The 12,840-nt window shown below is 46.0% G+C and overlaps 1 protein-coding gene across 5 annotated transcripts in view; it reads right to left on the bottom strand.

Annotated features, from left to right (window-relative positions):
• NEBL (nebulette) overlaps positions 1-12,840 on the bottom strand; it is a 673,305-nt gene that overhangs the window by 149,144 nt on the left and 511,321 nt on the right. For 4 of the 5 annotated variants that reach the window (XM_029588726.1, XM_029588729.1, XM_029588727.1 and 1 more), the window contains 2 exons: positions 8,764-8,868; positions 5,838-5,945 (listed from right to left, as the gene is read on the bottom strand). The exons of the other annotated variant lie outside the window; for it this stretch is intronic. In XM_029588726.1, coding sequence (XP_029444586.1) covers positions 5,838-5,945; positions 8,764-8,868 — 213 coding nt within the window. The remainder of the gene's footprint in view (positions 1-5,837; positions 5,946-8,763; positions 8,869-12,840) is intronic. 5 annotated transcript variants of the gene reach the window in all.

Genomic DNA, 12,840 nt, shown 5'->3' with positions numbered 1-12,840 from the left:
ACGCACATCCAGGCACCCATTCTCACCCACACACATAAACCCAGACTCCCATTCTCACCCACAAACCCATGCTCCCATTCTCACCCACACATATTCAAGCTCCCATTCTCATCCATACATATACACATTTAAGGTACTATTCTCACCCACACATACACACATTCAAGCACCCATTCTTATCCACATATTCAAGCTTCCATTCTCACCACCCACACAAACCCAGGCTCTCATTCTCACCCATATAAACACACATTCAAGCTCCCATTCTCACCCACCCACAAACCCAGGCTCCCATTCTCAACCACACATACACACATTTGAGCTCCCATTCACCCACATATTCAAGTTTCCATTCTCACCCACATACACACCCAGGCTCCAGTTTTCACCCACACACACTCCCATTCTCATCCACACATACACATTCAAGCACGTGCACAGCTTCCCGCTTTCTCCCCCAGAGCAGGAAGATCAGCTTCCTCTCCTGCTGCCACCGGCCTCCTGCTATCTTCGGGCGTCGGGCCGTACTGCCCGCCGAACTTCCTGCCGGGGGGGGGGGGGAGCAGAAGCGCAGCGCACAACGTCCGCTTCCTCCCTCCCCCCCCAAGCAGGAAGATCGGCGGGCAAGTACGGCCCGACGCCCGAAGATAGCAGGAGGCCGGTGGCCAGCAGGAGAGGCCAACTGATCTTCCTGCTCTGGGGGAGAAAGCGGCAAGCTGTGCGCGGCGCTTCCGCTCCCCCAAACAGGAAGTTTGGCTGGCCGTTTGGCCCGAAGATAGCAGGAGAACGGGTGGCAGCAGGAGAGGCAGCTGATCTTCCTGCATTGGGGGGAGGAAGCGGAAGCTGCGCGCGGCGCTTCCGCCCCCCCCCCCCCCCCCCCCGAACAGGAAGACCGGTTGGCCATACGGCCGCAGCAGCGCTTCCCCATGTGTGCCGTGATGGCGCGCGAGGCGTGGGTTCTCTTGTTCGATGTTGCGGGGATGGGATCCCGCGACAGCCTTGCAGTTCCGGTGCCAGTTGGGTGGGCCTGGGTCTAAGTTGGGTGGGCACCTGCCCACCCAGGCCCACCCGTGGCTACGCTACTGGTACAGAGGGACTTCTATATGACAAAATGAGCCAGCCAGTTCCATTTTTACATACCAGCCAACAGGGCAGGAGCACCTGAGGATTGTTCCTGGCCCATTTAAGTATTTTAGATCCATAGCTGGTGCAAGATGGGTGAGAGGGTGGTGTCAATATTTAAAATTTGGATCCCTGGATGGAATTGGGCTTTTTTACTGAGGAAGGGGGACTGGGACAGAGACTGAGAATGTGAGACTAAGCAAAAGTGAAACAGAGAGTGTGAGACAAAGTGTGTATGACAGAGAAAGAGAGACTGAAAAGGGACTGTTTTATTATGTGTTAATTACTGGAAAAAAAAAATTAAGCATTAAAAAAAAAACTGAATAAGGAGGAGGCATCACAATAATTGTTCAAACAGAGCATCAAAAAGCATACGGGTAGATTTTCAAAGAGGTACGCGCGTAGGATACGCGTGTACCCCCCGAAAACCTACCCCAAACCCCCCCTGCGCACGCCGAGCCTATTTTGCATAGGCTCGGCGGCGCGCACAAGCCCCGGGACGTGCGTAAATCCCGGGGCTTGCATGGAGGGGCATGTCGGGGGGGCGTGCCGGCAGTGACGCAGCGTTTTGGGGGCGCGTCGCGCGTGACGCAGCGTTTTGGGAGTGGCGCCGCGGGCGTGGTTTCGGCCCGGGGGTGTTCCGGGGGCGTGGCCGTGGCCTCCGGACCAGCCCCCGGGACCGGAACTCAGAGCGGGGGCTGGTGGGGGGTGGGTTAGGTAGGGGAAGGGAAGGGAAGGTGCGGGGGGGTGGAAGGAAAGTTCCCTCTGAGGCCGCTCCGATTTCGGAGCCGCCTCGGAGAGAACGGAGGCAGGCTGCGCGGCTCGGTGCGCGCAGGCTGCCGATTTTGGGCAGCCTTGCGCGCGCCGACCCCGGATTTTAATGGATACGCACGACTACGCACGTATCTATTAAAATCCCGCATACTCTTGTTCGCGCCTGGTGCGCGAACAAAAGTACGTGATCACGCTAACTTATAAAATCCGGCCCATAATTGCTTACCTGTAACAGGTTTTCTCCGAGGACAGCAGGATGTTAGTCCTCATACATGGGTGACATCATCAGATGGAGCCCCGATGCAGAAACGTATGTCAAAATTTCTAGAACTTTGACTAGGCACACTGAGCATAGCCAGCATGCCCTATACCGTGCATCCACGCGGGGTCCCTCTCCAGTCTCACTGGTTGGCGAGCAGGTTTCATGAAAACTAATATCCTATTGTCCTTGGAGAACACCAGTTACAGGTAAGCAACTCTGCTTTCTCCAAGGACAAGCAGGATTGTAGTCCTCACACATGGGTGAATCTCTAGCTACAACACAAAAAGGGGACCAACAAACACCCAACCAGGTGCCAATGAGCATAACAACAATGGTGCTGTTGGTCACAGAGGGAGGGACAGCTTGAGCCCAAACAATGGGCCCTAGGTTGGGAGAGTTGGGTTCTACACCTCAAACAGTTTCTGAAGGACAAGACTTACTGTCACTTAGGCCATCCCTATCCAGACAGTAGTGAGATATGAATGTGTGGAGAGAACTTCACGTCACAGCCTTGCAGATCTCCTCTATGGGAACTTCTTGTAAGTGGGCCACTGACACTGCTATGGCTCTGACAGACTAAGCCTTGACATGACCCCCAAGATGCAGTCCCACTTGGGCATAACACTACACCTTGGTGATATGTGCCAATTGCACCAAGATAAACTCTAACACATTTGGTTTTTAAACCAGGTAATCATGCAGTTTTTGTGTCGGGCAGGAGAACGGATCTAGGGCTATCTGCTCAGACCACATGGAAAACCTCCTCCTTCAGTCCATAGGACTTTCTATTGAAGGCTTTCTAGAAGCTACCAGGACCCAAGACACATCCTCTGAAAGATCAAGCGGCTTCAGGATTAACCTCTCAACATCCAGACTGTGAGCGACAGGGCCTGGAGATTGGGATGGCACAGCCTGCCTTGGTCTTGCATGATAAGATTTGAGGAAGTCCCCAGACTGATCGGTCTCTGGATGGACGACTCCTGAAGGAGTAGTAAAACCCAGACCGTCTTGGCCAGTAGGAGCTATGAGATTCATAGTTCCTTTGTCCTCGTGAAGCTGTCAAGAGAGCCTTCGCCACTAAGGGAATCATAGAGTACACATACAGGGAGACCCTTGCCCGAATGATGGGTGAGGGCATCCAATGCTGGTTTTCTGTCTGTCCTGTGCAGGGAGAAGAACCGAGGCACCTTCTTGTTGCAGGGAACATGAACAGATTTATGTCTGGGCTCTCCCAGGGACCACTCGTGAGATCTGAAAGCCCGACTAAGTCTGTTCGCTACCACGTTCTCTGTCCCGGCTAGGTAGATGGCCCTGAGCATCATCCCGTGGGACAGGGCCCATGACCATACCTGAACTGCTTCCTGACACAGGAGGTATGATCCCATGCATCTTTGCTTGTTGATATACCACATGGTTACCTGGTTGTTGGTCTGGATTAGGACAACTTTGTTGGACAGCTGATCTCTGAAAGTCCATAGCACATACCTGAGTACCTGAAATTCCAGGAAGTTGATTTGACAAGAACATGAGCTCTCCACCCCAGGGTAGATGCATTTGTGGTTAGGACAATTTGAGTGGGGAGACTCCAAAACAAGAGCCTCTGTTCCAGACTGGAAAGTACCCGACACCAGGAAAATGAGTCCTGGAGAGACAGGGTGACTCAGTTGCAATCCTGGAGGTTCTGAGTGGCCTGGTGCCACTGTGAGCTCAGGGTCCATTGAGCTCTGCTCATGTGTAAAAGTGCTATGGGAGTAACATGGATGGTTGTGGCCATATAGCCCAACAACCTCAACATGTGCCAGGCTGACACCTGCTGGTTGAATCTCTGCCACAATTGTCGCCACGGCGATGGCCCTCTGGAGAAGCAGAAAGGCCTTGGCCTAAGCTATGTCTAGCAGGGGCTCCTATGAGTACAACTGATGTTACGGGCTGAGATGGACTTTGTTAGTTGAGAACAAACCCTAGTGACTCCAACACCCGAATGGTCACGCTTATGTACCTGACGGCCCCTGTCCGAGACAAGCTCTTGACCAGCCAATCATCCAGATATGGGAAGACATGCACTCCCAGTCTGCAGAGGTGCACCACCACCACAGCCAGGCATTTTGTGAAGACCCTTATGGTGGACATGAGCTCAAATGGCAACACCCAGTACTGGAAGTGCTGTGTTCCCACCACAAATCGGAGATACCTTTTGTGGCCAGGGAAGATTTCAATATGAGTGTATGTGTCCTTTAGCTTAAGGGAGCATAGTCAGTCCCCTTTTTGCAAAAGGTGCCCAGGAAAATCATCTTGAACTTTTAGAAACTTGTTCAAGGCTCTTAGGTCTAGGATGGGACGGAGTTCTCCTATTCTCTTTGGAATCAGGAAGTACCTGGAGTAGAATCTCCATCCTCTTTGCCCTGCTGGTATGGCCTTGATCGGTCTGGCCATTCAGAGGGAGGAGAGCTCCACTTGTATTACCTCCTGATGTGCTACCGGCCCCCAGTATGGTATGGAGGGCAATCTGGCAGGACACCCAATAGATTAAATTGATACCCTTGGCGGATAATGGACAGAACCCACTGGTTGGAGGTTATACTGGGCCACTGGTTCACAAAGAACCGCAACCTACGCACGACCAGAGGGTTCATCATCCTGGGTACAGGCAACTGGCTTATGATTCCTATGGCCCAGTCAAAACCCCATCCCTGGAGTTGACTGAGGAGCTTGGCTGGGGTTTGGAGGCTCTCTGTTGCCTGGAATGGCCGTGGGAGCCTTGATGCTGTTGACGGGAGCAAGGAGGTAAAGGATAGTACTTCCTCTGATGAAAGAAGACTTCCTTGGCCATGGTCTCGATGGCCTCCTGGATGAGGAGGACGGGTCCAAGAAAAGTGTGAAATAATATAATATTTTTTCATGCATTTGATGTCTATAAAATATAAATATCACTTTTACTAGCTTTGCAGATTCCTAACCACAAGTTTCAAGGGTAGTGCAAGGCCACAAACTTCTGAATCTCAGGCCCTCGTGCTAGTGCAGTAGCGTATGATTCACACATTCAGAAACAATTTTCTCTCTTTCAAATATGCATACACTTTTGCTTGCACATTTCTTTTCTGTTGGAATTGTTCCGCTTCCAGAAGCTACAGGAAAGTAAATTCTTGAAACAAAAAGATGCACTTATTTTGAACACTGGCTACTGGTGCAATGAGCGACTACCGCTCAGAAGTTTCAAACTTGTGATAATTTAACCCCCTTTAGTGCTTGTTGCCATGCATCCAATATATGTGCCATGTAGAAAACTGAGCTAGCAAACTGACTTGCAGAGAGATTTTTCTTATACTTTTTTCCCTTCACTGTGGCTAGATTATTACATCTGGCTTTTACCGATCCTCAGTCAACCCATGTTCTTTCCGTCAGCTGCATGGAAATGTTGAAACCTAAAGTAACAATAATAATGCATTTCTTTACCTCTTTTTTTCCTGTGTTCAAGTGGCTCAAGGGACCTTAGCCGGCCCAAAGGCTGGAGGGCACCTACTCCAAGGCACACCCTCAGCATTGTTTGTTGGCCAACATGGGCTGCCACAGAAGCTGCAGTCACCTTCCCTCCCTCCCTATGCCTGAGTCCATCCTCTCCACAGATAATAATATTTTTTTAAATTACATTAACTTTGTTAAACAAAAAAATATTACAGACCTGACTTTGAATCCTTTGAGTTTCCTTGGAAACTTGATATGTTGGGGTTTCAACAAATTCAAGCATTGACCTTCCTTTGGACTTCACATAGTCTTCTTTGTACTTAACCTGGGGAGTAATAAAATATGTCCAGTATAATGTACCGAATAAATGAAATAGATGATTCTTGTTTTGCAGCATAGCCCCTGATTGCCTCATAATGGAATACTGCAAACTGAGTGAAGGTGATTCGGGCCACATTTTATGTTACACATGGGACTAAGATCAAACCAGCGCAACCAACGTGCATGGTGGAAGTGAACTGTATATGAGAAAATACCGATTTAACCTGATGTATTCTGTTTTAATTAGACCCACAGTGAAATGAATCATCAGTCACAATATAACTAGGCATGAAATAATGGAATTGGGCAAAGACAATCATATAGAAGTTTTTTCTTATGCAATTTGTCCCATTTATCAGTAAAAAAGAAAAAAAGCCACCAAGAGAATGTCCCTCAAATTAGCTTTTTTTTTTTTTTTTTTTAGGCATCCCAGTCTAGAAACATAAAGCACTAACCTCTTGCCCTATTAGACCCCCTAAGGGTTTGTGTTGCCCCAGAGAATAATCTGACCCCTATGGAGTCATATAATTGTAATTTGATGGTCTTAACTGTTGAAAGTCTAGTTACAGGAAAGGATTACTTAGCCTAAAATTACTAATTTCAGGATTGTTTATCATAAATGTTCAAGTGGTCTGAAACTGTCATCATAAGGTTCTTCTTTTAGCAATAGTGACTTATAATTTTCCTTTACCAAGACAATTTTAATATAGCACTATTCACATAAACTGTTTCATAATTATAAAAATAAAAAAATATATATAAAGTTAAAGGTGTGAATGGGAAAAGCATTCAGCGAAGACTGGCATTGTATGGTAGCTGCATGCATAGAAGTATCTGACTTTAGGATTAAGTTTAACAAATTCACAAAAAAAAGTACCATTTGAAGAGCTAAAAATTAAAAAAATATACATAAAGATACATTTATTTATAAATAACATTTACGATTTAATATTTTAAGAATAAATGCCACCTGGCCTATCCCTCATCCTATTCTATAAAGAAGGACAAGCAGCCATAAAATATTGAATGCCTACTTGAAATTTTCTGTTAAACTGTTGTAAGAAATTTAAGCCAAAACCCCCTAAAATTTTGCTTGTACTTTTTTTTTTTAATCAAATGTTTTCAACCCTAACTGTTGAAAATTGTAACCAAAAAAAGTCATATAGCTCTTTTGCAAAGTGTTAAAGGCTTGGATTTATCAAAATGCACTAAATATTGCATGTGATAGAAAAAAGGGTGTGTGTTTGTTTTTGCGTGTGATAGGCATTTTATGCTAATACCTAAGTTACTGCCAAATTGTGGAAAACCTTTTTGTACTTTGAGATAAGTGGTATTTCCTACATATAGCCACTGGGGGGACCATGTTTAGTAGTTTTAAGGTGAGAGAGAGAGAGAGCACCTAGCCATAATGCCCTCACCCTAGATAGGTATTTATGGGCCTCATTTTCTAAGTATTACAGGCCTGCGATACTTTAGAAGATGAGGGGCGGGGGCCGAAACGGGGGGAGGGCCTGCATTAGCCGGCAGCAATCGCACCATCGCAGTGCGATCGCTGCCGGTTTCGCACTCAATAGCGCCAACATAGGAGGTGTAGCTATTGGGAGCGAAAGCTGCCGCGAAAAGGCACTTATCTTTTCGCTGTCCGCGGCGTAGAGTTGGCCCCAGTGACACCCGACTCCTCCTCTTCCGGGACCAGACTCCGCCCCAACTCCACCCCCATCCTGGTATCGCACGCGATAAGGGACTTTTTGTGTGCGAAAGGTCCTTATCGTGTGCGAATGGCGTGGAAAATGAGGCCCTATATCTCTATGGGAGGTCCCCGCTAAGTAAAACTCGAGGTGAGGTTTAGGTATTAGGGTAGGGGTGATAGGGTGTTAGGGGGTTAGGGGCCACTCTGACATTCAAAGAGAGACAAACGAACAGAATAGTGCTCTCTTGTGAAGATTTGATGACCCTCGGAGTGAGGATTGGGTAACATCAAGCTAGTTTGAGAGAACATTAAACAAATCTCAATTTTGAGTGAGTTTCCTCACTCCGAAGGTCATCAAATCTTCACAAGAGAGCACTGTTTTGTTCATACGTCTCACTTTCAATGTCAAAGTGGCTCCTAATCCCCTACCCTAATACCTAAACCTCACCTCGAGTTACTAGGTGGGCCTCCCATAGAGATATAAATACCTATCTAGGGTGAGGGCATTATAGCTAGGTGTGTGCTATTGCATAGGTTAATGATGCTTTTCATATGCATTAAGCCCTTAACACATGCAAAAACACCTTATAGCATTTTGATAAATTACCCTGTAAATTTGGAATTCACACTGCTTTTTACAAATGAACAAAACACGTCTAGACTGTTTATGAAACGAAGTAATTTTAGGGAGAAATTAATGCCCTGGGTCGCTACCAATCACATTGCAGAGAATCAAGTCAGATGGTTAATTATAACATTCTGAGAAAATTGAGAGGGCAATAAAAAGTGAATATAAAATTCTGAAAGGTTTATGAAGCAAGGTAAGGAAATGCAGTTACTTGAAAAAAAAAAGAGAGAATGAATCAGCCTGAGAGGCCACCACCACCACCACTTCTGATCTGGATGTGAACAATTTCTCTGGTCTTATTAGTCTGGGAGGCAGGTGTAGAGGAATGGCGATACAGGAAGGAGAGTGGGCAATGATGATGTCAACAAGGCAAGCAGGAGACGGCACAAGAAGAATGTTAAAGGTGAGGACAATTATGTGCACAATCCTGAGCCATTTGTGGCTGTGCAACATTTTCAGGGTGCTCTTGTGTCTGCACAATGTTCATCTTGTGCAATACAGTACCTGGCTCTGGAGCACTGCATTTTCTTTGTGATGAATTTGTTCTGCTGTATCCAAGGCAAAATTATACATTCCTTTGCTTTCTTCATATTGTTTCTTGTATTCATGCTGAAATGTGCAAAATGACATTCAAGCATATTAGCTACCAAACAAAATCCCTAATTTTTTTTATTGCTCCAAAAGGCATTTAAAATCTGTCAACCTAATAATACCTAGTAGCAGCTACATTTGTACACACATTTGTTGAACCATTAATGCTGTACTGTATCTAACGCACTAGTTCTGGCATTCCGTCAGATTGCTAGACTGGCTGAATATTCAAAGTTCCCAAATTCTGTACCATATTATTATTTATTAGGCTTAATGAATTGCAATTCTTACATAAGTATATCAATGCGATGTACATAAATTAAAAAATAAACATACCATACATGAAAGCTAAAAGTAAGTAATACAAATTATACATTCAAAATCTAAACTAAATTTAAAATTAGAAATTCAACTTAAAAAATAATGAAAATAGAAGATTGAAAAACAGATACAAACTACAGTAAACTATAGAAAGTAACATTAAATATCTGTATACATACTTAAACATAGATAACTGTAAAATCAGAGGAGTAGTTAATCTTGGAAGGCCTTTGTGAAAAGGAAAGTTTTAAGGGACATCCTAAATTTGGCATAGTTTTTTTCAAGACATAACGCCAAAGGAAAAGAGTTCCAAAGACTGGGCACCAGAGATAGGAGATTGCCTCTCTCTCTTTTATCAAAGGTGGGTCGAGATCTCATCAGATCAGTGGGTCCTGGAAGTGATACGAGAAGGATATACCTTGGAGTCTTGAAATGTTCTTCAGGACATGTTCATGATGTCTCCTTGCCACTTCCCGCAAAAGAAGCAGGCAGTGGAGTGTACACTGTCAAAGCTCCTCAAACTGAGGGCTGTGGTTCCAGTACCTACATCTCAAGAAAATGTAGATCGATATCCCATTTATTTCATTGTGCCCAAGAAGAAGGGCTCCTTTCATCCCATCCTGGATCTCAAAGGGGTCAACCATCATTTGCGAGTGACTTATTTTCGCATGGAAACCTTGCACTCAGTGATAATGGCTGTGCAGTTGGGGGAATTTCTGATGTCCTTGGATCTGTCCGAGGCGTACCTCCATGTTCCCATTTGATTGGAGCACCAACATTTTCTGCATTTCGTAGTGTTGGGGTGCCATTATCAGTTTTGGGTGCTGCCTTTTGGTCTGGTCACCATGCCCAGAACTTTTTCCAAAGTTGTGGTGGTAGCGGCAGAGTTGAGAAAGGATGGAATCCTGGTACACTCGTATTTGGACGGCTGGCTGATTTGGGCCAAGTCTCTGGAAGAGAGCCGTCTGGTGACCCGCAAGGAGATCTCCTTGTTGCAGTAGCTCAGTTGGGTGCTGAACCTAGCTAAGAACAGTCTTCAGCCTTCTCAGTCGTTGGAGTACCTGGGTGTTCAGTTCGACATGAGGCAGGACAAAGTTTTCCTGCCAGAAGCTCATATTCAGAATTTGATGACACAGGTGTGTCTTTGGTGAACACTATATGCTCTACAGTGTGGTCCTATCTACAGTTACTTGGTTTGATGGCGGCTTACCCTGGAAGAGGTAATGTGGGCAAGGGTTCATATATGTCCTCTTCAGTGTTCCCTACTGTCTCGTTGGAACCTGCAGTCTCAAGACTATTCAATTTGGCTCCACCTGCCGATGGAAGTCTGCTCTCACCTCTACTGGTGGTTGCAAGAGGATCATCTGAGAAAGGGAGTTTCCCTGACATTGCCGGACTGGTTGGTACTCACGACAGATGCGAGCCTCCAGGGTTGGTGAGTTCACTGTCAGGAGCTAATGGCGTAAGGGCACTGGATTATGGAAGAGTCTCTCTGGAACATCAATCGGCTGGAAGCCCGGGTGGTCCGCTTGGCAAGCTTGTAGTTCAGTGACAGGCTGCAGGGTTGAGTGATCCAGGTAATGTCAGACAACACAACAACAGTGGCTTACATCAATTGGCAGGGAGGAACCAAGAGCCAGCAATTGACACAGGAGATAGGTCAACTTATGAAATGGGCGGAAGTTCATATTCAGGAGAGCTTAGCCTCGCACATTGCAGGAAAAGACAATGTAAGATCAGACTTTCTCAGCAGGGAGGGTCTGGACTCAGGAGAATGAGTACTGTCAGATGAGGTATTTCAGCTGATAGTGGTTCACTGGAGTTTTCCATTTCTAAACCTGCTGGTGACTTCTCGCAATGCGAATGTTCCTGGATTATTCAGTCGCAGGAGAGATCCGAAGTCCTTGGGTATCAATGCTCTTGTGCAGGTCTGACCAGACGACAAGCTGCTGTATGCTTTTCTTCCATGGCCCATGTTGGGCAGAATAGTTTGGAGGTGCTTTTGGTGGCACCGGATTGGCCCAGGAGGCCATGGTATGCAGATCTGCGATGATTCCTGGTAGACTCCCCCTCTGTCTTTCTGGTGCACAAGAATCTGTTGTAACACGGTCTTGTCCTTCACGAAGATCTGACTCGGTTTTTTCTTATGGTCTGACCCTTGAAAGGGCTCTCGCTTGTTGAAGCATGGATATTCTTACTGCGGTGATTGCCACCTTGCTACGAGTATGAAAGTTCTCCACTTCCTTAGCCTATGTGCGGGATTGGCATGTGTTTGAGGCTTGGTGTGAAGATTGAGGAGTGCTTCCTCATTCAGTTAGGAGCCCGCTCATTTTGGAATTTTTGCAGGATGGGCACAATAAAGGGTTGGCCCTTAATTTCTTGAAGGTACATGTACTGGCTCGTTCTTGTTTCAGGGGCCAGGTGAATAGTGAATCCTTATCATCTCATCCTGATGTGGCCCATTTTTTGAGGGAAGTGAAACATCTTCATCCTCCCTTGTGTGGTTACTGGTCCCTTTGTGGAGTCTTAATATGGTGTTGGATTTCTTGGAGAGATCTACATTTTGACTGCTGAGAAGCATTTCATTGCAATTACTGTCCTTGAAAATGGTGTTTCTGCGCGTCGAATTTCCAAGCTGCAGGCCTTTTCTTGCCAGGAGCCATTCCTTCAGGTGAGTCCAGCAATGATACAGCTGTGTACTGTTCCTTCTTTCTTGCCTAAAGTTGGTCTCAGATTTTCACTTGAATAAGTCCATTTCTTTGCCGTCTCTAGATAAGGAAAGAAATGCAGAGGAATATCGCCTGTTGCAAACCTTGAATGTCAAGAGACATGTCATGAGATATCTGGAGGTTTCTAATCCTTTCTGAAAGATGTATCACCTGTTTGTCCTTCATGGTGGAGGTAAACAGAGAGAGCTGGCTTCGTGGGCTGCAATAGCTCACTGGATTAAGGAGGTAGTCACGGCTGCATATATGGCCGCTGAAAAGGCGTTGCCTACTCAGGTTAGGGTTCATTCCACTAGGGCAGTGTCATGGGCAGAGGTTAGATTGTTGTCTGCCATTGACATTTGCCACGCTGCAACATGGTCTTCCTTATACAACTTTTCCGGGTATTATCATCAGGATGTGTAGGCCCGTGAGGAAGCAGCAGTTTTGACTGGGCCGTGGGCAGCCTCCCACCCTATTCGGGAGTAGCTTAGGTACATCCTACTGGTCCTGAATCCATCTGTTTAGATGCTAGGAAATGAGAAATTACTACTTACCTGATAATACCCTTTTCCTTAATATAGACAGATGGATTCAGCTTCCCATCCTTGGCTGCCAAATGATTGTGTTATGGTCCACCTGTGTGGCTGCGTGTTCCAGGGTTTAATGGTAGATGTTCATCCAGTCCCTAGATTAGTGTTCATACATTCTTTGGCCTGAGATCAGTTTTTTCCTGTTGGTTGAGTATTGAGTTATCTGTTATTAATCAAGTTTCAGATGGCTTTTGAAGAGAATACTGGCAGGCTGATGTCACTGCAAGAGTATATATATACTGTGACGTCAGTTTGCTCCATCATCATCTGCTGTTAGAGGTGCATAACCTACTAGTCCTGAATCCATCTGTCTATATTAAGGAAAAGGAAATTATCAGGTAAATAGTAATTTCTCATTAGGGACCTAGTTA

Source organism: Rhinatrema bivittatum, chromosome 2 (assembly GCF_901001135.1).
Source record: "Rhinatrema bivittatum chromosome 2, aRhiBiv1.1, whole genome shotgun sequence".
NCBI lineage: Eukaryota > Metazoa > Chordata > Amphibia > Gymnophiona > Rhinatrematidae > Rhinatrema > Rhinatrema bivittatum.
The sequence above is the reverse complement of the archived record's forward strand: the minus strand, read 5'-3'. Positions and strand labels throughout refer to the sequence as shown.